Source organism: Lepus europaeus, chromosome 10, assembly GCF_033115175.1.
Source record: "Lepus europaeus isolate LE1 chromosome 10, mLepTim1.pri, whole genome shotgun sequence".
Classification (NCBI taxonomy): Eukaryota; Metazoa; Chordata; class Mammalia; order Lagomorpha; family Leporidae; genus Lepus; species Lepus europaeus.
This window is the reverse complement of record NC_084836.1, coordinates 69,009,307-69,035,030: the sequence shown is the minus strand read 5'-3', so window position 1 is coordinate 69,035,030 and position 25,724 is coordinate 69,009,307. Positions and strand designations below refer to the sequence as shown.

Genomic DNA, 25,724 nt, shown 5'->3' with positions numbered 1-25,724 from the left:
AAATGTTCTGACAAGATGTATACAGTTATAGAGAGCACTATGAGGAATCCCTGAATCCAAACCTATGTGAAATTCAACCTTGTTGATATTTTAGCACTAATTACATACCGGCCTTTTAATGCATTAAAAAGCCTGATTCCATCTGCAGGGCCACAAATTTGAATCACATCATCTCTGGTTAGTTTCAATAAATCTGCCCCTAGAATAAATATAAGAAAATGAGTGACAAAGGCAAAGACTGTCTTTGCTAAAGACTACTAAAATGGGCTCTATGCCAAGGACACCTCATCACCAGTACGTGACAACTCACGCTCTTTCACACGGTACATAAGGCCCTTCGTGACCCGGCCCCTGCTTCCCCTTCTGTCTCAATTCCCACTTAATTAACTTTTCTGCTTGACCTTGTGCTTTCACCACACTGATGATCATGAGCAACATACTCTTTCTGCCTGAAATACGCCCCACTACCTGATCAACAGACTCTTCTTCTCAGCGCCTGTGGCGTACATGCTCCCCAGCACCAGTGAATGCCTCACTCGTGCACACCCGTCCACCACATCATGACCCGTGTGCCTGTCTCTCAGGGTGTGACTTTGCTTTCTTCTTTGTGTGTTTGGTGGGGGGAGGATACTAGATGATGAATGAACTCTTTGATCAGGAAGTGTATATGCTTTATTCATTTTTATATTCCTACAATACCTGGTATGCAGAAGGTGCTCAATAAAAATGGATTTTATAGGTAAAATACAATATAGTAAGAGGAAAGGAAAAATTTCAGACTACCTGTAAGTGCCCTTGGATAAACTATTATATGGCATAAACACTTTCAAAAGTGTTAGATGGAATAAGCATTTTTAAATTACAGTGAGGTTAAACTAAGAGGCTTGTTTTAAAGCATTTCACAGTACAGTTACAGCTAGTGAGAATCTAAAAGATTCTATGAAATTGATTTCATCAGAGAAATGTGCTGATCATACACACACACCCCAAAGTCTCACATGTAAACCAGGAGGCCCTATGATGCACAACTCTCCTACACTGGGAGAAACAAGAGCAGCAGCCAACCTAACCTGAGAAGTTTGTGAAAAGCCTTGAGAACGTAGAGAACCGGTTTCGATGCAACCACTGCTGAGCTTCCTGAGGTGTGGTTGTTGGCAAGAGGTTCTGAAAGGGAAAAAGCACTCTTGGGTAACTAACTAGGTTAATCTTTCGTCGCACTAGGTAAAACACAGCATAAAACCCTCCCACACTTCCACACTCAGACTGGCCTGGTTGGTTTGGAAGTTGTTTGCATAATATTAACCTTCCCTTTCTCTATGGAAGATACCCTTGAAGTTTCGTCCTTATCTTCCCCACTAGACTGCTGGGCTCTTCAAATGTGAGGATCCCGTAAGACTGGGTTCTTATTTTCAGTCCCTAACAAAGTACCTGGTTCATGGTTAACATTTAGTAAATGTTTAAGGCCTCAGTGAATAATACTCCCGAAAAGCTGGGCATTTCTACTAAATTGCATGGTTATTAAAGTATTCCCAAAGACTTACATCTGTTACTGGAGGGGGTGGCTCTGGCTGGTGGTTTGGTGAACCATTTCTAAAGAAACATTCAAAAGGAGAGGATGAGTCTATGACATACACTAGAGACCAGTATCTCATGCGTCATCTTCGCAGTCAGTCTTCAGCTAGAGATTTAAAAGAATCTGTGTTCTCTCGTTAAACATTCTTAGTCTTTGACCCTACATTTCAATTTTTTTTTTTTTTTTTTTTTTTTTTTTGGACAGGCAGAGTGGACAGTGAGAGAGAGAGACAGAGAGAAAGGTCTTCCTTTGCCGTTGGTTCATCCTCCAATGGCCGGCGCGCTGCAGCTGGCGCACCGCGCTGATCCGAAGGCAGGAGCCAGGTGCTTCTCCTGGTGTCCCATGGGGTGCGGGGCCCAAGCACTTGGGCCATCCTCCACTGCACTCCCTGGCCACAGCAGAGAGCTGGCCTGGAAGAGGGGCAACCGGGACAGAATCCGGCACCTCGACCAGGACTAGAACCCAGTGTGCCAGTGCCGCAAGGCAGAGGATTAGTCTATTGAGCCGCGGCGCCGGCCTACATTTCAATTTTCAGTTAATTTAACCTAAACAATTCATGAGAAAGGAGAAAAATCTATGTCATTAGCAATAGTTTTTATTTTTGAGGAAACTAAACAAAAAAATCAAAATTTCAATTAGTTGAGAACTGATGAAATGAATTATGGTATAAAGAATATTTAACAACAAATTTATTAGAATGAAAAGTATCAGGACAAAACTGTATCAACATATTAGTACTATATTAAATACATAAGCAGATACACATATACAGGAAAAATACTGGAAGAAAATGTATAAAAAGCAATATGAACACAGATGTTTATCGTGAAATACAGCTATTTTTAAAGCAGCTTCAAAATCAGTGCTGTCTTCATTGTGATGCAAGTGCTATTTCCACTCCTTGGGTTTTTTTCTATACTTTCAATTGTCTATGGGCTGTCCCTCTTCCATATGATTATTTCTTTTATGGGAGGAAAACTGAGCCTAATAAGCAAGTAGTTGGGAAAGAGAGGAGAAAACTTAAAAACCTATATAGTATTTAAAATTGCCTATAAGTAGACCGCATCATCTATGTAGATGGTAAGAGTTTTTCTTTCAAAAAAGCAGCTCATTTTATTTTTTTAGCTTTAGCTGCAAAATTCAAATTTGGTATTCAAATAGTAATTAACTTATCTCAGGGCCTTAGTTATACATACTCCTCTTAGAATTAACATACATTTTTACTCGTAATTGTTATGTTTTGAATATTTAAGTCATCTTAATTAAATTCTTTAAAAAGCAGGGCACACATATAGCCTAAGTAAATGCAAAAACAAACTAAACAAAACGCCACATATTGGGTATCTATCCAAGTTTCAGTATGGCTATATGGGTAATACCTGCTAATGCTAGGACTGTGAGAGAGTTGGGTTTTTTTTTTTTTTTTTTTTTTTTTTTACTTGAAAGGCAGTGAGAAAGAGAGCAAGAGAAAAAGGAGAGAAAGAGAGCAAGAGAAAAAGGAGAGAAAGAGAAAGGTCCTCTATCTGCTGCTCACTCCTCAAATGACTGAACCAGCCGGGACTGGGCCAAATGGAGCCAGGATCCCAGGTGTCCAACAGGGGTGGCAGGGACCAAAGAACTTGGGCCATCCTCTGCTGCCCCCCCACACCAGGTGCACCAGCAGGGAACTGGATTTGAAGTGGAGCAGCCAGCACCTGAACTAGTGCCCATTTGGGATGCCAGCATTGCAGGTAGCAGCTCAACCCACTGTGCCACAACACCAGCCCCAGTTACTTCTGCAACTGGAATAGGTGCCTGTACCAACATTTAATAACTGATGGTAAAAGACAACACAGCAAGATTAAATGCATCCTACACATAATTCCAAAACTTCATCTCAGCCATCATCTTCAAACTTCTTTCCCCAATGATCAAAAAGACTCATAATAATTGTTAGGAGCATTTTTTCTTTTTGATTTTTTAAAAATGTATTTATTTGAGAGAAACAGAGAGAGAGAGCGTTCCTATCCACTGGTTCATTCCACAAATACCTGCAGAGGTATACGAACAAAGCCAGGCACCAGTACTACAATCCGAGTCTCCCACAAGGCTGGCAGGGAGCCAACCACTTGAGCGGTTATGGCTACCGCGCAGGGTCTGCATTAGCAGAAACCTGGAATTAAGAACAGTGCTGGAACTTGCACCCAGAAGCTTCAATGTGGGCATTCTTTAAGATTTATTTATTTATTTGAAAGGAAGAGTGAGAAAGAGAGGAAAAAAAGAGACAGGAGAGAGGGGTATTTTCCATTCACTGGTTCACTCTCCAAATGGTAGCAACAGCCAGGTCTGAGCCAGGCCAAAGCCAGGAGCCAGGAGCTCCATTTTGGTCTCTCACATGGGTGGCAAGATCCTGACTACTTGGGCCATCATCAGCTGCCTTCCCAGGCACATTAGCAGGAAGCTGGGCTGGGAGTACAGTAGCTGGAGTTCACGCCAAGGCACTGGGATACTGCTGCTACAAACAGCAGCTTAACCAGCTATGCTATAATTCCAGCCCCATGTAGGCGTTAAATGCCAGAACAGGGGTCTATGCTGTGGTGCAGTAGGTTAAGCCTCCACCTGCGACACCAGCATCCCATATGGGTGCAGATTCTAGTCCCGGATGCTCTTCTTCCAATCCAGCTCTCTGCTAGGGCCTGGGAAAGCAGTAGAAGATGGCCCAAATCCTTGGGCCCCTGCACCCACATGGGAGAGCTGGAAGAAGCTCCTGGCTCCTGGCATTGGATCAGTCTAGCTCCAGCCATTGCAGCCATTTGGGGAGTGAACCAGCAGACGGAAGACCGCTCTCTCTGTCTCTCCCTCTCTCTGTCTGTAACTTTACCTCTCAAGTAAATAAGTAAAATCTTAAAAAAAAAAAAAAAAAAAAAAAAGCCAGGCCAAACACTTGTTCCAGGAATGTTTTTAACAGGCTCCTGGCTTGGGTCTGGCCCAACCCTGGCCTTTGCAGCCATCTAGGGAGTAAACCAGAGGATGGAAGAGCTCTCTCTCTCTCTCTGTAACTCTACTTTTCAAATAAATAAATAAATATTTTAAAAATAAAATAAAGGAGACTAAAAAATGCATCAAACTTCAATTAACATATATATCCATTAAAGACTGACCAAATACAAGTATTTACTGATTTGGAAAGACTTTGTTTATGGAAAGATAATGAAAAAGCACATATTTAAGACAAACACGGGTTAATTAATTTCCCAGACTTACCCTTCCCCAAGAGAGAAACTGCTGTGGGAGCTGTTGAAGCCGGGTGACGGGGAATTATTGACGTATGTGATCTCGGGCCATGGAGAACACTGCAAACGAAAGAGAAGCTGGGCAATGGCAAAGCACAACTGTCCCTCGGGTTCTACAACACGGCCACTACAACAGCACACCTGGAATAGGGAGCCGTAACTCAGAGGCCCTGCAAGCAGAAGTCATTCTGACCAGGCTTGAAGTGACACAGTTTTCTTTTAAGTGTGAAATTGCCACAGAAGAAATCCACCAACCTCTGTGAGAATGGTCGTCTCATAGGAAGGCTGGTATTTCTCTTTTTCATGGGGTGTTCGTTTCTCCATTTTTTCCCTATCTGTTTTTTGCTTTCTGTCTGCACCTTTGGGCTGAAACGAGAAAGATTTTGTTTTAAACTTAAGTACTCTCACCCTTACACTCGAAGATATTACTTCTAAAAACTTAAATCCATTCATTCCTTTGTATCCGTGGAGGATTAATTCCAGTTCACACCTGCACCCCTGCCCCAAAATCTGCAAATGTCTAGGTTCCTTATATAAAGTGATGTAATATTTACATGTAACATAGCACATCCTCTCACATACTATAAATCATCTCTAAGTAATTTATAATTCACAATCAAATGTGAATGTTATATAAGTGGTTGTTACACTGGTTACAGAAAATGGACAAGGATAAGAAAGGCTGCACATATTGGTACAGACACAACCATCATAGGTCTACACAGTACACAAACCAGATATCAGGCAAACAACAAGACAAGTGCTAGTGAGGGAGAGACTGAGGAATTGAGAAACACGGAGGCTACAGCAGAATGTGCCCACAGGTCACTCCATGGAGGTGCACAGTGCTCCTTGCATAGCAAATTCAAATGCTGCTTTTTGCAACTTTCAGGAAGTGAAAACAACACATCTTTTCAATCTGTATTGGGGTGATTCTGTGATTGCAAAACCTAGGGATCTGTAAGGCTGACTGTATTTACATATGAAACAAAGACAAACGGACAGTGATATAAAAATAAGATCAACCATTTAAGGCTGAAAACAGGAAATTTAAATGTTTAATGGAAATTTAAATGTTTAATTGAAAAACAACATGTCATATCTGTAGCTAACCAATATGGGAAGATCTTTAACGTCCATTTTCACTGAAAAAAGTCGTTTCAAAACAAGTCATACAATACAATCCCATTTGTGCTGCAAAGAAAGGAAAACAGGTGTATATATATGTACACATGCACACTGATCCATGGAAGAGGACTTAGAAGATACACCCAAATTATGACCATGCCTGCCTCTGAAGAAGGCTGGGCAGTCAGGTTAAGAATGGGAAAGGGGATTTTCAGTGTCATGCTTTGAATACTTCTTTATTACTGAATCTCTTGCAATGAGGACAGACTATCTACATGAAAAGAATAAGGATCAAAATAAGAAGAGACAATCAAGTCTGCATGTAACCAAAATAGTCAAGTTTCCAGAATTTTCATACTTTGTAAGACCTCATAACTTCATCGGGCTTTAAGAGTTTTCAAGATCTAGCACCCTTTACCACAATCCCATTATCCCATGCCCACCTCTTTATAAATTTCACCAGGTAGGTATCTTACTAATTATTTCAATGACTTTGGATCCAACTGAGTGTCCATAGATGTTACTTGCAAACTTGATAAGTGCTAAGACAGAAAGGTAAGGACAAAGGACCCAAAGGCCACCAGAGGGCCCAGGGAAACCTTGAAGACTTTGATCTGGCAGCTGGCTGAGTGCAAGTGCTCGGTGTACTCCCCATTCTCATTCTCCTTGAAGGTATCGATTTGTACTCGGAACGGCACGCCCTTTTCTCCACCATGCTTCCTCATAGTGAACTCTGTGCTGATACAGTGCACCTGAAAAAGCAAACCACAGCTTCAGTACCGCCAGCTAGCCAAACCAGTCGGCAAGGTTAACAGCAAAATTTCTAATACACATTGTGAACATCTACAAAAAGCTTTCTCCCATTCTATGGTCCTCAAGAACTTGCAGTCTAATGGAGGAAATGAGAAAAATTTAAATAACTTACAAATGCAAACAAAGTAAATGTATAGATCTAATGCTAACTGAAGCTACTACAAAGAAACCAAGTTCATTAACTGCTTCAGAGAATTAATGTGAAAAAAAAATTATTTCTGTTAATAAATGTTTCCATGACTTAAAGGTCGGTTTTTTTGTTTGTTTGTTTGTTTGTTTTTTGGTTTTTTTTGACAGGCAGAGTGGACAGTGAGAGAGAGACAGACAGAGAGAAAGGTATTCCTTTGCCATTGGTTCACCCTCCAATGGCCGCCGCGGCCGGCGTGCTGCGGCCGGCGCACCGCGCTGATCCGAAGGCAGGAGCCAGGTACTTCTCCTGGTCTCCCATGGGGTGCAGGGCCCAAGCACTTGGGCCATCCTCCACTGCACTCCCGGGCCATAGCAGAGAGCTGGCCTGGAAGAGGGGCAACCGGGACAGAATCCGGCGCCCCGACCAGGACTAGAACCCGGTGTGCTGGTGCCGCTAGGCAGAGGATTAGCCTGTTGAGCCACGGCACCGGCTTAAAAGGTACATTTCAAAAACAGGAGGTACTATGCTGGGAATATAATAAAACTGAAATTGAGGCCTGCGTTGAGACATAGCAGGTAAAGCCACCACCTGCAACACTGGAATCCTATACAGGGCTCTGGTTTGTGTTCCAGGCACTCCACTTCCGATCCAGCTCCCTGCTAATGTGCCTGGGGAAGCAGAAGATGGCCCAAGTGTTTGGACCCCTGCACCCACATGGGAGACCTGGATGAAGCTCCTGGCACCTGGCTTCAGCCTGGACTAGCACTGGCTATTGCAGCCATCTGCAGAGTGAACCAGTGGATGAAAGATCTCTCTCATTTTCTCTCTCTACCTCTCTATAACTCTGACTTGAAAAATAAATTTAAAAATCTTTAAAAAAAATATTAAATCTGAAACCTCATAGCAACAGGAGAGAAAAAGGTTTGTCCAGCTATTGCATAAAATCTAACACTAGCAAATCTTTTGCTTTTTTTTTTAAGTAATAGAAATAGGCTTTATTCAGAACTATCGCATCAGTGGGAAAGAGATCTCAGTTTAGAACTGAGTTCCATTCTTTAGATGTGGACAAATAGACTCTTCTAGCTAAAGAGCAGGACCAAGTTCAGTGGATGAAATATTACTAAGAGGAACATCACGGATAGTGGATTCTGGTTCAACAGAGCTAACAGGGTTCCTGATGAAGGGAGACTGGGGAGATCAGATACCCAGGGTGGAGATAAGGTGATGAGATACCCAGGGTAACCACATAATGAGGGCTGGGGACTCTCCCTAAGTTTTGCTACCATGGGTGACGTAGGCCAGACAAGAAGGGACACCAAGGCTAATAAGGCTGAAAAGAGCCTAGAAGAGGCTAATGGAAGTTTAATCTAGGAGACAGTCTTTGTAAATAGTATTATGAGGCCAGGAGAATTGTGGCATCACTTGATATAAAATGTCAGAAAACAGGGGCAGTGCAGCACCCGCATCCCATGTGGGCGCCAAGTCAACCCCAGCTGCTCCACTTCTGATCCAGCTCCCTGCTGATGCACCTCGGAAAGCAGCGGAGAAGGGCCCAAGTGGTGGGACCCCTGCACCCACATGGGAGATCTGGAAGCTCTTGGCTCCTGGCTTTGGCCTGGCCCAGCCCTGGCCATCACAGCCATTTGGGAAGAGAACCAGTAGGTGAAGATCTCTTCCTTTCTTTCTCTCTCTCTCTCTCTGTCCCTTATACTAATTCTGACTTATAAGTAAATTAAAAATAAATCTTTTTTAAAATGTCAGAGAATAAAGAAAAAGAAATTAAACAATATTTTGAGTGTAGACATTCTGAGGTCTTTAAAAGAAAAAAAATTACAAGCTTTTGAGTATGCTGCAGCTTTTACATTTCTAAATAAGGCAAAGAGCAATCACTGTTTAAACAAACACTTTGAGGTCCTCTTCCTTTAAAAAAAAAAGTATTAATGAGATCAAAAGGGAGAAATCTACTGTAAATTATCTCCAGCCATAACAGACCCTTTTCTTTTCTTGCTATGACCTTATAAAAGAGGCTGATGGTAACACTGATGAAACTTGGCCAGCACCGCGGCTCACTAGGCTAATTCTCCGCCTGCAGCACTGGCACCCCGGGTTCTAGTCCCGGTCGGGGCGCCGGATTCTGTCCCGGTTGCTCCTCTTGCAGTCCAGCTCTCTGCTGTGGCCCGGGAAGGCAGTGGAGGATGGCCCAAGTGCTTGGGCCCTGCACCCTCATGGGAGACCAGGAGAAGCACCTGGCTCCTGGCTTCGGTGCTTCCTGGCATGCTGGCCATGGTGGCCTTTTGGGGGGTGAACCAATGGAAAACGGAAGACCTTTCTCTCTGTCTGTCTCTCTCTCACTGTCTAACTCTGCTTGTCCAAAAAAAAAAAACTGATGAAACTTAATTAAGGCTGATGGAATCTTGTCTAAATGACCACTTTTTAGCCTGAATAAATTACTTAACTTCTTTAAGATTCAGACTATTCCTGCTGTACAGGAATATAAGCCACTATTATATAAGCCACTAATATTACAAATAAGGATTTTAAGGAATCCACTCAAAGAATATAATCAGATACACAAGTCAAGTTTTCACTATAGAGTTGCTCAAGATAACTTTATGGATATTAATGAAAAACCAAGACAATCTAAATGCTAAGTAACTGTTAGGTGAGTTATGGTACAACCAAAGCATGAAATATTACGGCATCATTAGTCAGCATTCTGGGGAGATACTAGTAACAAACTGAGAAAAGTAGAAGAGCAATTCAGAAACTCCTTGGCTCTCTCTGCACATGCTGACAGCCAGCATCCTGTAAAGATTTCAAACCGAACATGTTTTATGCTCATAAAACACTGGCTGTAATAGATGCTTAGTAGAAAGGAGGCACACTCAGGCCTTACCTGAATAAACACGGATGTCCTCTTCGCAGGGTCCCACAGGAACTCTACTGTGTTTAGCTGGTTTGGATTAGCCCTAGGATCGATTATACCCACAGACATTGGGATATCTAAGAAACAAAATGGCAATCATTGAACAACTGAGAACTACCTGGTTTTAAGTAAGAAAGCAGTGATTCTTATATTACTTGTCCCTAGTTACCACAGCTTTTCCGTATCACATCCTAAATTTCTTCAGTGCCACTGAGAAAGGTTTCACTAGAGTTAAATGGACTTAAAGGGGCCGGCACTGCAGGGCACAGCAGGTTAAGCTGTGGCCTGCAGTGCCGGCATCCCATATGTGCGCAGGGCTGAGTCCCAGATGCTCCACTTCCAATCCAGCTCCTGCTAATGCACCTGGGAAAGCAGCAGGAGACGGCCCAAGTCCCAGGGCCCCTGCATCCACATGGGAGGCCTGGAAGAAGCTCCTGGCTTCCGATTGGCTGAGGTTGTGACCACTCAAAAAACGAACCAGTGGTTGGAAGACATCTCTCTCTCTAACTCTGCCTTTCAAATAAATAAATAAATCATTAAAAAAAGTAATTAAGTACTTTCTTCTGATTTTTTTTTTCCACTTTAACAAGCTTTGGTTTTCTGTTTGTTTTTGAGAGGCACAGAGAGAGAAAGAGAGAATCTCCCATCCACTGGTTAACTCCCCAAATGCCTGGGAGCCAGGAATTCAACCCGGGTCTCCTAAGTGGATGTCCCAAGCAAGGTTCTAACTGATGTGCCAAGCATCACCCCTAAAGTTTTAAACTAAAGCGAATTAGGAATAGAATTTGACCTAGTGGTTAAGATACTTGTGTCCCACATCAGAGGGACTGGGTTTAAGTCCCAGTTCCACTCACAATTCTAGCTTCCTGTTAATGCACACCCTGAGAGGCAGCAGGTAACAGCACAAGTCATTGAGCTCCTGCCACCCACTCAGATGTGGACTGAGTTCCCAGCTTGCAGCCTCGGCCTATCCCAGCCTGACCCGAAGCCACTGAATATGTCTGGGGAGGAAACCAACAAACACAAGTTTACTCAAATAAATAAATATAGAGTAAATATTAGGCACAATGGTTAAAACAATGCTTAGGATGCCTGCTATTGGCCTGCCCAGGATTCAAGTCCCACTTGCACTTCCGATAGCAGCTTCCTACTAATGTGCACCTTGGGAGAAAGCAAGTGATGGCTCAAATAACTGAGTCCCTGCCACCCACACAGGAGACCCAGATGAAGTTCCTGGCTCCTGGCTTTGCCTTGGCCCAGCCCCAGCTTTTGCAGACATTTGAAGAATGAACCAGCAGATCAAAAATCTTGCTCTTTCCCTCTGTCTTTCAAATAAAATGAAAATTAATTTTCTAAAATTTTTAATCAATCTCTTTAAAAATACAATGTTTAATTTTTTATAGTTTTTAAAGATTTATTTATTTGAAAGGCAGAACAACATAGAGAAAAAGAGAGACATTTAGAGAGATCTTCTACTGGTTCACTTCTCCAAATGGCTGCAACTACTGGGTCTGAACCAGGTTGAAACCAGGAACCAGGATCTCCATCCAGGTCTCCCACGTGGTGGCAGGGGCTCAAATACTTGGGCAATCTTCTGATGCCTTCCCATGTGCATTAGAAGGAAGCTAGATTGGAAGCAGAACAGCCAGGACTTCAACCAGTGCTACAATACAGGAAGCCAGTGGTGTAAGCCATAACTGGCTATACTACAACACCAGCCCCTAGAATGAAATTTTCTTTTTTTTCCTTTTATTATTATTTTTGACAGGCAGAGTTAGACAGTGAGAAAGGGAGAGACAGAGAGAAAGGTCTTCCTTTTTCCGTTGGTTCACTCCCCAAGTGGCCGCTACAGCTGGTGCACTATGCCAATCCGAAACCAGGAGCCAGGTGCTTCCTCCTGGTCTCCCATGTGGGTGCACGGCCCAAGGACTTGGGCCACAGCAGAGAGCTGGACTGGAAGAGGAGCAACTGGGACAGAATCCGGCGCTCCGACCGGGACTAGAACCTGTGGTGCCAGCGCCGCAGGCGGAGAATTAGCCTAGTGAGCCACGGCGCCGGCCTAGAATAAAATTTTCTAAAAGGGGCCAGCGCCGCGGCTCACTAGGATAATCCTCCGCCTTGCGGCGCCGGCACACCGGGTTCTAGTCCCGGTCGGGGCACCGATCCTGTCCCGGTTGCCCCTCTTCCAGGCCAGCTCTCTGCTGTGGCCAGGGAGTGCAGTGGAGGATGGCCCAAGTGCTTGGGCCCTGCACCCCATGGGAGACCAGGAGAAGCACCTGGCTCCTGCCATCGGATCAGCGCGGTGCGCCGGCCGCAGCGCGCTACCGCGGCGGCCATTGGAGGGTGAACCAACGGCAAAAAGGAAGACCTTTCTCTCTGTGTCTCTCTCACTGTCCACTCTGCCTGTCAAAAATAAAAAAAAAATTAAAAAAAAAAATTTCTAAAAGGGCAACTTAAAGGTAGTTTCCATTTAATTTGCCAAAATTCTACTTATAGACAAAGTCAACTCACTAGTTCTATGGTCATGAAAATTGTAATTTATAATCTGTTTCACCAACAATCTTAAGATTACTGTTAGAAGTACATTATAGGGTCACTATAGAAGGGTAAAGCAGAATGACTGTATGATAGCAGAAAGCATCAAATGGGAAAAATTTAACACAAAGACTGGTTCTGACTTATTAAGTCATCAAATAATCCTATAACAAAATAACAAACCTTATGCTTAAGAGGAAAACTAAAATGAATGAGTTTCAGAATTTTGTTTTGGCCAGCATTGTGGTGTAGAGGGTAAAGCCACCGCCAGCATCCCCAGCACCCCATATGGGGCCCAGTTCAAGTCCTGGCTGCTCCATTTCCAATCCAGCTCCCTGCTAATGGCCTGGTAAAGCAACAGAAGAAGGCCCAAGTGCTTAGGCCCCTGCCACCCACATAGGAGACCTGGAAGAAGCTCCAGGCTCTTGGCTTTAGCCTGGCTCAGCACTGGCCATTGAGGCCATCTGGAGAATGAACCAGCAAATCGAAGATCTCTCTCTTTCTCTCCCTCTCTGTAGCTCTTTCAAATAAATAAATATATCTTTAATTTTTTTTTGTTTTGAATCCCACATGGCAGATACTCAAGTATCATTATCTGACTTCTCCTATAGTCAAACTGGGAAATACGGCTAGGTAATATTATTTATTATAAAAACCACTATAACTATACTATTACTTCGGTATAAATGATTCAAACAAGAAAGCATTCAATGGGTTCCACTTCACAATGTTTTCTCAGGTAAAATGAAAATGAGTATGACATAAAGCTGTGTAACCCAGGGGCAGGCGTTTGGCCTAATGGCTACGCTGCTTCTCAGCACTCCTGTAACCCATACCACAGTGCCTGGGCTGCTCCCAATTCCAGCTCCCTTTCAATGTGTACTCTGAGGGGAAGTAGTGATGGATCAAGTACTTGGGTTCCTGTCACCTGAACTGAGTTCCTGACCCTCAGCCTCAGCCTGCCCCGGCTGCTACAGGCATTTGGGGAATGAACCAGCATTTGCGCGTTCTTTTATCTCAAATGAATTAATAAGTAGATATGAATAAATCTTTAACTATATTTACCAATATGAGATATTAACCAATAGTAAATCAAAGACACAGATAAGTTTGTCTAGGAAAAGACTGCATGTGTGTTTGTTAAAATCCTTTTCTGGGGCGGTTGTTATGGCGTAGCAGGTAAAGCCACCACCTGCACTGCCAGCATCCCATATGGGCATTGGTTCAGTCCCAGCTGCCCCACTTCTGATCCAGCTCCATGCTAATGTGCCTGGGAAAGCAGCAAAACATGGTCCAAGTCCTTAGGCCCCTGCACCCATGTGGGAGACCCAGAAGAGGCTGCTGGCTTCGAACTGGCCCAGCTCTGGCCATTGTGGCCATTTGGGGAGTGATCCAGCAGATGGGAGATTTCTGCCTCTCCCTCTTTCTCCGTAACTCTGCCTTTCAAATAAATAATTGTTTTGTAAATCCCTTTCCTTATATTTTATGATTTAGGAAAAACTAATCCTACTCTGTGTAGCAAAATAGTAGAAAAAACTTGAACTGCAACCAAAGAGACATTCTGATTCCAGAATTCCCACTTTAGATAAAACACACCACTGATTTGGTTCTCAGTTGTTAGTAAAAATCAAGAAACTTTCAGCATACATGGGGGGGAAAAAAAACTGGCCCCCTTTATATAGTATTCAAGACAAAATAATGAGACATGGAGTAGCCAAAACAATCCTGAAAAAGAGCCAACATGGAGGCTTCCTGCTTCCTAACTTCAATGCTTACTACCAAGGTTACACTTATCAAAACAGGTATAAATCCATACACATAGATATAGACAAATGGGACATAATAGAAAGGCCAGAAATAAATCTTCAAATATAAGGCCAAATAAATTTCAACAGGGTGCCAAGACCATTTAGTGTGGGGAAAAATAGTCTTTTCAACAAATGATAAACAGTGGGGAAACTGGATGTCCGCATGTAAAAACTGACTCAAAATGGATCCATGACATGAATGTAAGACCTAAAACTATAAAACTCTTCCACAAAAACATGGGGAAGCTTCATGACACTACCAATGATTTCTTGGATACGACACCAAAAATTACAATCAACTTAAAAAACCTTTGTGAATCAAAAAACACTCTCAATTTAGAGAAACATCAACCCACAGAATGGGAGAAAACATTTGAATATGATATATCTGATAGGGGGCTAATATCTAGTATATATAAAGAATTCCTGGGGCCGGTATTGTGGCACAGCAGGTTAAGCCAATGTTTGCGACACTGGTACTCAGAATGCCAGTTTAAGTCCCAGCTGCTTTGTTTCCAATCCAGCTCCCCGCTAATGCATCTGGGAAAGCAGCAGACGATAGCCCAAGTACTAACATTCTTGTCACCCACGTGGAAGACCTAGATGGAGCTCCAGGTTCCTGGCTTGGGCCTGCACAGTCCTGGCCATTGTGACCATTTGGAGAGTGAATCAGTGGATGGAAGATCTGTGTGTGTATGTGTGTGTGTGTGTGTATTCCTATCTCTGAGACACTCTTTCAAATAAATATAAATACATAAATCGTCAAATTTTTTTAAATGAAGAATTCCTACAATAAAATCAAATAAAATTTAAACATAGAAAAAGACTTGAATAAACATTTTTCCAATATATTCAAATGACAAAAAACAGTATGAAGAGATGCTCAACATCAGTAATCATTAGGGATAAACAAAGCAAAATCACACTACGATGCTGCTTTACACCTATCAGTACGGCTATCATCCAAGACAAAAAACCAGAAAGTAACAAGTGCTGGCAAGGACTGGAGGAAGTGGAACCTCCGAGCACTACTGGTAGGAATGCAAAATGTACAGCCACTGTGGAAAATAACACAGTTCTTCAAAAACATTACTAGTTGGGGGCAGGCATTTGGTCCAGCAGCTACGACCCCACTAGGGATGCCCACACCCATGTCAGAGTGCCTGGGTTCACTTCTATGTTGCTGGGCCCATCAACTCTGCTCCTGATTCCAGCTTACTACCAATGAACCCCCTGGGAGACAACAGGTGATGGTTCGAGTGCTTGGGGCTCTGTCATATGGAGTTTCAGGCTCCTGGCCCAGCCCTGGCTGTTGTAGACATTTGGTAGCAGATAGCACTCTCTTTGTTTCTGTCTTTCAAATAAAATAAAAGTCAAAGTATTGTAGCAGGCATTTGGTACAGCAGTGCAGATGCCACCTGGAAATACCTATATTTACATAAAAGAATGCCTGGTTCCAGTTCTACCTACTCTGCTTCCAATCTGGCTTCCTGTTAACACAAAAGCTGGGAATCAGCAGATGACGGCTCAAGTGTTTGGGTTCCTGCCATCCATGTGGGGGACTCAGGTGGAATTCCAGGATCCTTATTTCAGCCTGGCCCAGTGCTGGCTGTGTGGGCATTTGGGGAGTGAACCAGTGGGTAGACGATATCTCTCTCCTTGTGTCTGTCTCTGTCTCTCTTCCTTTCAAATAAAATGGAAATTAATCAATTTTTAATAAAAATAATTATGTAATTCAGTAATTCTACTCCTTTTTTTTCCCTATAGTAGCAGATTTTATTACCGTTCATGCATTTTCTTTTTTTTTTTTTCTTAAAGATTTACTTATTTATTTGAAAGGTAGAGTTACAGAGAGAGAGGGAAAGAAAGAGAAAGATCTTCCATCCACTGGTTCATTCTCCAAATAGCTACAATGGCCAGAGCTGGGCCTATCCAAAGCCAGGAGCCAGGAGTTTCTTCTGGGTCTCCCACAGGGGTGTAGGAGCCCAAGGACTTGGGCCATCTTCCACTGTGGTCCCAGGAGCATTAGCAGAGAGCTGGGTCAGAAATGGAGCAGCCGGGACTTGAATCCATACCCATATGGGATGCCAGCATTGCAGACGGTGGCTTTACTTGTTATGCCACAGCACCAGCCCAGAGCAATTCTACTTTCAGGCAAATATCCAAAAGAACTGAAAGCCCAATTCTCAATTATTTGTACATCTGTGTTTACAGTAGAATTATTCACAACAGCCAAAAGATAGAATCAACCCACGTATTTATCAAAGGATGAGTGGATAAACAAAACGTGGTATACACATACAACAGAATATTACTCAGCCTTAAAAAAGAAAGAAATTCTAATACATGTTATATCATGGATGAACCTTGAAAACATTATGCTAAGTGAAAACGTTCATCACAAAGGACTAAATACTGTATGACTGTCTATATGGGCAGCCTAGACTAGACCAATTCACAGAGACAGTAAGTAGAATAGTGGTTACCAGGGGCTGGGGAGATGGGGGAATAGGAGTTCCTGCTTAATAGATACAGAGTGCCTGTTTTGTACAATATTAAAGAGCAAAACAAAATCACTCAGAAGTGATGAATGTAACTGCTATGGAACTAATGTGTTTATCCCTCCAACTTTAGTTTTGATTTCATCATACAAGCAACATTTCAGGCTTAGTAAATAAAAGGGTCATGGTACTTGAGCCTCTGAAGCATCTGAATCAAGGCTAATGTCAAGTAAAGAAAAGCGAACTCTCAGTCCAGAGTCAGAGGCACTTGGTGGGCAATGCATTTCTCTGAACTCACCTATGTCAAGAATTCTGTCTCCAGGTCGGTTCCACCTCCAGCCCTCCAGCTGCTGATGTTCAGTGTACTGTAGCCTTCTGTCGTGGAACACTACACGGAATATACTCTAAGAGGAAACAACAGATTCAGGTGACCACTGGCTCTCTTGAATATCAGTGCTCTAACAAAGGAAAAGTGGTAGGCATCACCACCAGTTGGTTTCCGGACCCAAGCTAAAATTGCTTTTCCTAAGGTCTACTGCATTCTAAAACCCACACCTACCAAACTCCATTTCAAGACAAAGTTTGTAACTTCTCACATATAATTTTTACAGTTAACTGGTACCACATGAAAACTTGGTCTACATGTCAGTCCTAATGTAAACAGCCAAGGACTCCTATCTAAGGCATGTGCACCTGTCTCTCTTCTTACATCACATAACACCCAGCTCAGCGCTTCATCTGGTTAACGTACAGACACTGAGGAAAGATAGAATCCCTTTCCAACAACTTTCCTTTTACTTTGTGGAAGTATATCTCCCTCTACCCTTCACAGCGCTGGTAAAACTCCTGTCCCATTATGCTGTGGATTCTCCAAATCCTTACTGTTGATCTACTCTAGACAAATGGAACTGCTACTCATCAACAGTAGCTTCTGTTTCCCTTTCTACAAGACTACATATTCAAAGAGACACTGAAGCTTCCCTAAAGATTGAGGTTACGGCACTCCACCCCAAAGAACTTCACTGAGCCAGAGGACTACCATGGAGTGGTAAACCTTCTGTCTCAGCAATTCTGAAAATTCCATGTGAAGAGGTTTACTCTGACCCCAAAGAAATATCACATCAATTTACCATTCTTCCACAAGTTGCAGCAGTGAGACAAAGCATCATCAAGCCCTTTACGGAAGCCAAAAAAAAAATTAGGAAAAAAATGCACAAGGGTGGTATTTAGCCTAGTGATTAAGATGCTGGTTAAGATGCCTGCATCCCACACCAGATTATCCGGATTCCAGCTCCAGCTCCAGCTCCTGACTGCAGCTTCCTGCTAACATAGACTCCTGGAGGCAGCTGAGATGGCTCAAGTAATTGAGTTCCTGCCACCCCTGTGGGGAAACCTGGATTGTTTCCAGCTCTCAGCTTCAGCACAGCCCCACCCAGCCCCAGGCATTGTAAGCATTTGGTGGGTGAACCAGCAGATGAGAACAGGCATGCTCTTGACCTATCCTGCTGTTTCTCAGGAACTTTTTAAAAACAATCATAAAAGGTCACTGAAATGATATTGCAGAGAAGAATGATTTACTGATTTCCTTTTACCTTAACCAATTTGCCATTAATTTCTGGAAGCTCTCCAAGTTTCCTGTTGTCTAGCATTCGGATTTCATAGGACTGTCCTAGAATAGAAATTACATATTATATTCATCTCAAATTAACCTTACTATATTCATAACGAATAAAATTCAGTTAGTTGAATATATGAGTATAATATAAATTAAGTATCTCTTATCCAAAATTCTTGGGATCAAAAGTGTTTTTGGAATTTGGATTTTTTCTGATTTTGGAATACTGACATATACATAGTGAGATAGCCTAGGGATTAGACCCAAGTGTAAAAAGGAAATTACTATGTTCCATATATACCTTTTATACATATAACTAAATGTAACTTTATACAATCTTTTATGTGCCTGCATTTTTACTCAATCCATCACATAAAGTCAGGTGTTGAATTTTCACCTGCAGCAACAAGTTGATGCACAAAAAGTTTTGGATCTGGAATCAGGGACTCTTGGCCTAAGGATGTTCTTTCCTTGTAATATTAGTATTAGTAACAACAACTAAGCACTGTGATAAAACATTCAAAACGTTCATGGAAAATGCACATTATTAAAAAAAACAATGTATATATTTCAAAATGTTTTGTACAAAAATAAATTTATCTAGGGCAGGCATTCAGTCTAGCAATTAAGACAAATGTCAAGTCTACCATATCCCAAATCAGAGCACCTGGGGTTCAAGACCTGGCTCTAGCTCTTGGTGCCAGCTTCCTGCTAATGCATAAACTTGGGGCAGCAGATGATGACTCAAGTAGCTGGGTATTGGCCACCCACCTGGGAGATCTAGATTGAGTTCCTAGCTCTCTATCCCCCTCAAGTGGTGAGGAGGGGAGGGAAAAGCGCTGAGGACATCTGGAGAAGGAAGCAGCAAATGGGAGTTCTCGCTCTCAAATAATTTTTTTTATTTTTAAAATAAACATCTTTTAATTCCATTTTCCATGAACTTTTTGAAGTACCTGAATACCTATATCGTTTAATTGACACAACTCTCCAAGACATCATCAACCCTGCATAAGGACAAGTTCAAGCACCTTGTCCAAGGCCACACAACTGGTAAAAAACAGAGGCAGCGGGAGTAATGCTTCTCAGAGAGTAGCAGTGAGAATGTCCGGTGAACGTGAATTAAAAGAAGGAGTCAGGGACAAAAAATGACAGACAAAAGAAGCCAATAGTATACCTAATTCTAATGTGAAATTACTGAAATCTTACACGTCTGAAGGCAGGCTTCTAGTCCGACAGATCTAACTAGAAAGATCTAACTTTTTACATATCAGTGTACCCAATAATCTATCATGAATCCAGTGGATCTGCAATAATAACGAGGAAGCATCTAACCTTGATTGAGATATGTCAGGGTTTCATCATGGAGTTTCACTGCAGGTGAGGTGGCAGCACAAAGCACGTACTGGAAAGGTAGGATCTTATTCTCATTATCAGGAGGCAAACTTGACTCTTCTTGCTTAAAAATGGGCAATGCAAGGACATCACTAAAATAAAATAAACAAATGACTTACATTAATATCTGACAATGGGGCAAAAATAGATTTGTTGCTGAAAATTTTTCACTGTAATTTGCAGTGGAAAGCCATAAACACGACCCACTCTGGTGGGATTTCTTCCCAACCACACAGTCGAGATTACCTGCTGTGGCACCCTCCTGACAGACACTCACCGCTCAAACCACCCAAGTGTGCAGAGTGTTTCTAGGAATCAGGGTTACTAAAAGGACTCTGAAAACTATACACAGAGTTCCAAAACTTAAGATCAGGCCACTCGGTAATGTAAAGCCACCAACTACATCTCTGTAATCACATCAGTTGCTCTACAAGCACTAGAAAGACTAAAACAACTTCTAGAATTCTTTAGAAGCCACATAAAAATAATAAATCAATGAGCAGTATAGGAGAGGTCTTCAAAAAGTTCATGGAAAACACTTACAGGAAAAACCCATGCATAGATTTCAAATTTTTTTGCATCAAAAGAAACTTACCTTGTAATTCCATTTCCCCACAAACCTTTCAAAGTATTCTCACGTATTTCAAGGTCATCTCACATTCTGTGGATTTAAACTGAGATGTCTCTACCAGCTACTTGGACCAAAACAAAGTTTCTTCTCTGTGTCAGCTCATCTAAATTTGCAAACCTATGACAACCCAGCAACTTCCAGCATGCTAATCATGCTGCAAGCTAGTGGGAAAGTACTAAACTAAGAAGTCCTAAGTTTCAGTCCCTGGAACCTGAGGCAGATTTTTGGCAAACTCCCCTGAATTTTAATTCCTTCATCTATAATATAGGAACTGTATTTGTTGTTTAGAATAGATACATGGGAGGCCAGCACTGTGGTACAGTGGGTTAAGCCACTACTTACACTGCCAGCATTCCATAAGGGCATCAATCAGTTCAATCAATCTCAGCTGCTCTACTTCCGACCCAGCTCCCTGTTAATGAGCCTGGGAAAGCAGCTGAGGATAGCCCAAGTGCTTGGGCCCCTGCACCTATGTGGGAGACCCAGAAGAAGCTCCTGGTTCCTGGCTTCAGCCTGGCCCAGCCCTGGCCATTTTGCCATTTGGGAAGTGATACAGCAGATGGAAGATAGCTCTCGCTCTCTCTCACTCTTGCTCTCTCCTTCTCTCTGTAACTCTGCCTTTCAAATAAATAAGTAAAATCTTTAAAAAAATAAAAAAAAAATAAAAAACAAAGAACAAATATATACATGAGAAAATATTTTTGGAAACCACACAGTGCTAAAACGAATCTAAAGAACTAACAGCGGGCCGACGCCATGGCTTAACAGGCTAATCCTCCGCCTTGCGGTGCCGGCACACCGGTTCTAGTCCCGGTTGGGGCGCCGGAGTCTATCCCGGTTGCCCCTCTTCCAGGCCAGCTCTCTGCTATAGCCCGGGAAGGCAGTGGAGGATGGTCCAAGTCCTTGGGCCCTGCACCCGCATGGGAGACCAGGAGAAGCACCTGGCTCCTGGCTTCGGATCAGCGAGATGCACCGGCCGCAGTGGCCATTGGAGGATGAACCAATGGGAAAAAGGAAGACCTTTCTCTCAGTCTCTCTCTCTCACTATCCACTCTGCCTGTCAAAAAAAAAAAAAAAGAACTAACAGTGGTCTTTCCTCATAAACTACAGGCGTGGATGACTGGGTAAGGATATCCTGGGCACTGGAGAAACTACCCTGATCAGCCTTCACTCCAAATTTTAAAAGAAGCTTAAGAATGCACCAAGTTGTAGGGTATCTCCACCTCTAAACAAGCAATCAAACTCCTTTAAAGAATATGCACACACACTCACTCACCAACAGTTAAAAAGTCTAACAACCCAACGGCTGACATGGAGGTATACTAATCAGACTCAGAACCTAAAATGATAAAACCACTTTAGAAAACAGTAGTTTCTTACAAAATCAAACACACATCTATCCTTTGACCTAGCAGTGACATCCAGAAGTATTTTATCTAAGAGAAATGAAAATAGAAGTCCATTCAAAGACTTATTCATGCATGTTGGCAGCATAAAAGCAAGAACTGGAAAGAACCTAAACGTTGGAATGGATGCACAAAACGTGGCACATTCATACAATGGACTCATTTAAATGAAAAAACGTGACAACACAGATGACTCCTACTGATTTAAAGCCGAACAAAAAAGCTAGGTACAAACACTGCATACTATCTGATTCTGTTTATCACAGGCAATGAACATCTGGCTAACCAGCCATATAAGGCCAGTGAAATCACTTAGTCTGTCCCTGCCAAGGAAACCATAGGCAGGACTTGAAATTCAATAAATCTATAGGAGGTTAATTTTAAAAAAAGATTTATTTTGTATTTGAAAGTCAGAATTACAGAGAGAGAGAGATATCTTTCATCTGCTAGTTCACTCCCAAAGTGGCCACAACAACGGCCAGGGCTGGGTTAGGCCAAACCCAAGAGCCAGGAGCTTCTTCCAGGTCTCCCACCTGGGTTGCAGGGGCCCAAACACATGGGCCATCTTCTGCTGCTTTTCCCTGGCCATTTGCAGGGAGCTGAATCAGAAGTGGGGAAGCTAGGACTTGAGCCGGTGCCCATATGGAATGCCAGCATCACAATGCTGGCCCCAGGAGGTTAATTTCTGGTCATTTTGTATGGTCTGCAAATAATGTTATAAATATCCAAACAGCCAATGGCAGTAAAGCAAAACTGAAGAGAACAGTGGATTCCCTGCTAGGCAGGAACAGACTTGGAATGTACACTAGAGAACTTTGTGGGAAGGCACAAATGTTCTACACTACCACACTAGAACTCTAACTGCATATGAATTTTATTTAATAAAGAAGAATTTTATAGAGGATGAGGGATGGGTGGAGGTATAAATGATAAAAGGGTAGCAGCACATTACCGATTTTTTTAAAGATTTAATTTATTCAAAAGACAGGGTTACAGAGAGAGGTAGAGTCGAGAGAGAGGTCTTCCATCTGCTGGTTCACTCCCCAAATGACCACAATGGCCAGAGCTGAGCTGATCCAAAGCCAGGAGCCAAGAGCTTCTTCCAGGTCTCTCACACGGGTACAGGCGCTCAAGGACTTGGGCCATCCTCTATTGCTTTCCCAGGTCACAGCAGAGAGATGGATCAGAAGTGGAGCAGCTGGGATTTGAACCGGTGCCCATATGGGATGCTGGCGCTGCAGGCAGGGGCCTTCACCTTCTGCACCACAGTGCCGGCCCCACATTACTGATTTTTAAAGCAAGGTGATGGCAAGGCGGCTCATCACATTATTCTATTTATTTTGCATATGCTTGCAATTTTCTATACTAAAGAGTTTCCTTTAAAAAAGTAAAAAACATGTTTAGATCACAGAGTACTTCTGGGTACGAGAAAAAGGGAACAGGATACATGAAATAAACAACTGAGATTCCTTTAAAAGGTTAGAAGTCAGAGATCTAGTGATTCTTGCCAATATGTCCCACATTCAAAATGGAATATACTCAAACCTTTATAATACTATGCTTGTAAAATAAAACAAAGAGCTCAAAATTAATGTTGTACCATACAAAGATGAAAAGGCTGTTCCTTATATGCACCTACATACATACAGCAGCAATATACATACATTTTCCCCAATACACTGGAACACAGGGTCATCACATGCAGGCAAAAACACTATTGATAGAAGGCTGATTTGGGGGCTGTTGCATAGCAGGTAAAGCTGCTGTCTGTAGTGCTGGTACCCCGTAAGGGTGCCAGTTTAAGACCCAGCTGCTCCATTTCCGATCCAGCACTCTGCTATGGCCTGGGAAAGCAGAGGAAGATGGCCTAAGTGTTTGGGTCCCTGCACCCACATGAGAGGCTCCTGGCTTTGGATGGGCCCAGCTCTGGCCGTTGCAGCCATTTGGGGAGTGAACCATCAGATGGAAGGTCTCTATCTCTCTATCTCTTCCTCTCTCTTGTAACTCTTTCAAACAAATAAATCTTCAAAAAAATTTTCTTTTACTGGGGGCTGGCATTGGAGGTTAAGCCTCCACCTGCAACACCGGCATCCCATATGGGTACTGGTTCAAGTTCCAGCTGCTCTACTTGTGATTCAGCTCCTCACTAATGAGCCTAGCAAAGCAGCAGAAGATGGACCAAGTAGTTGGGCCTCTGTACCCATGTGGGAGATCCAGAAGCAGTTCTGGGCTCCTAGCTTACTTAACAGCATGGGAAGTTAATAAAAAGAATGGGAGGGTGGAAAAATCTTCTCATGTTAATGTCTAAAGAGCAAGAATATTCATCATTAGTTGAATTCAATTAGCCTAGATACAAACCAATAATTATGAAATAGGTTTCTAGTTGCTTAAAAAAAATATTGTAAGGGGCCGGTGCTATGGCATAGTGGGCTAAGCCTCCACCTGAGGCATCAGTATCTCATATGGGTACCAGTTCAAGCCCCAGCTGCTCCTCTTCCAACCCAGCTCTCTGCCATGGTCTGGGAAAGCAGTGGAAGATGGCCCAATCATTTTGGCCCCTGCACCCACATGGAAGACCCAGAGGCGCCTCCTGGCCCCTGGCCGTTGCAGCTATTTGGGGAGTGAACCAGCGGATGGAAGATAACTTTTCTCTCTGTCTCTCCCACTCTCTGTAACTCTGCCTCTCAAATAAATAAATATAAACTTTAAAATAAAAAATGCAAAAGTCAGAAACACAAAGGACGCTTTCCTCTTTTTTCGGTCTGGAGGTGTGTTTGCTTTGTTCGTATGAGTGAAGAATAGAGGAGGTGGGGAGTCTTTCTTACTGTCCATAGTAATTTGTCAGGTGAAACAAACTATTGTTCCCTTGAGACCATTTAAAGCTACAGAAGCATGGAGTTTTCAGGGCCAGCGCTGTGGCACAGCAGGTTAAGCCTCTACTTGCTGTTCCAGCATCCCATATGAGCACTGGTTCGAGTCCTGGCTGCTCCATTTCTGATCCAGCTCCCTGCTAATGGCCTGGGAAAGCAGTGGAAGATGGCCCAAGCACTTGAACTCCTGTATGCCTGTGGGAGAGCTGGAAGAAGCTCCTGGCTCCTGAGTTTGGATCAGTCCAGCTCCAGCCATTGCAGCCATCTGGGAAGTGAATCAGCAGATGGAAGGTCTCTCTCTGTCTCTCCCTCTGCCTGTAACTCTGCCTCTCAAATAAATAAGTAAATCTTTCAAAAAAAAAAAAAAAAAAAAGCATGGAGTTTTCTAGAAGCGTATTCTGTCCAAATTCTTCTACTTCTCAAAGTCCAGACGCTCCCACAGCTCCCACAACAAATAGTTCAGAAAATAAAGCAAAATACCACAAACTGTTAGGAACATAGTTTTAGTCTCTGGAAGACCTTACGGCCCTAGCAATCTGAAAAACACATCTGATGATGCCTTGTGTGGAAAGATTAGTGAAATTACTAGGAATCAAAGCAAACAGAATTTCAGCAACAGCTTAACCTTTATGAACGTAGGGTGGTATTTTTCCTTCTCACATGTCACTGTCAAAACATAAGAAGAAGGCCGGTGCCGTGGCTTAACAGGCTAATCCTCTGCCTTGCGGCGCCGGCACACCGGGTTCTAGTCCCGGTCGGGGCGCCAGAGTCTATCCCGGTTGCCCCTCTTCCAGGCCAGCTCTCTTCTATGGCCCGGGGCAGTGGAGGATGGCCCAAATGCTTGGGCCCTGCACCCGCATGGGAGACCAGGAGAAGCACCTGGCTCCTGGCTTCGGATCAGCGCGATGCACTGGCCGCAGTGGCCATTGGAGGGTGAACCAATGGAAAAAAGGAAGACCTTTCTCTCTCTGTCTCTCTCTCTTGCTATCCACTCTGCCTGTCAAAAAAATAAATAAATAAATAAATAAGAAGAAAAAAAGTCGCTGCCAAACAAGGTTAATGTAGAGTAATAGTTCCTGGTCTTCTCAGCTTCAGGTAGCACTGCTTCTAAACCCCATGACCAA

At 43.0% G+C, this 25,724-nt stretch overlaps 1 protein-coding gene across 2 annotated transcripts in view; it reads right to left on the bottom strand.

Annotated features, from left to right (window-relative positions):
• TFCP2 (transcription factor CP2) overlaps nt 1-25,724 on the bottom strand; it is a 66,353-nt gene that overhangs the window by 10,044 nt on the left and 30,585 nt on the right. For both annotated transcript variants that reach the window (XM_062203655.1, XM_062203656.1), the window contains exons 2-11: nt 19,634-19,785; nt 18,279-18,355; nt 16,985-17,090; nt 9,813-9,919; nt 6,573-6,725; nt 5,101-5,211; nt 4,817-4,905; nt 1,542-1,590; nt 1,071-1,164; nt 109-199 (exon numbers count right to left, since the gene is read on the bottom strand). In XM_062203655.1, coding sequence (XP_062059639.1) covers nt 109-199; nt 1,071-1,164; nt 1,542-1,590; nt 4,817-4,905; nt 5,101-5,211; nt 6,573-6,725; nt 9,813-9,919; nt 16,985-17,090; nt 18,279-18,355; nt 19,634-19,785 — 1,029 coding nt within the window. The remainder of the gene's footprint in view (nt 1-108; nt 200-1,070; nt 1,165-1,541; nt 1,591-4,816; nt 4,906-5,100; nt 5,212-6,572; nt 6,726-9,812; nt 9,920-16,984; nt 17,091-18,278; nt 18,356-19,633; nt 19,786-25,724) is intronic.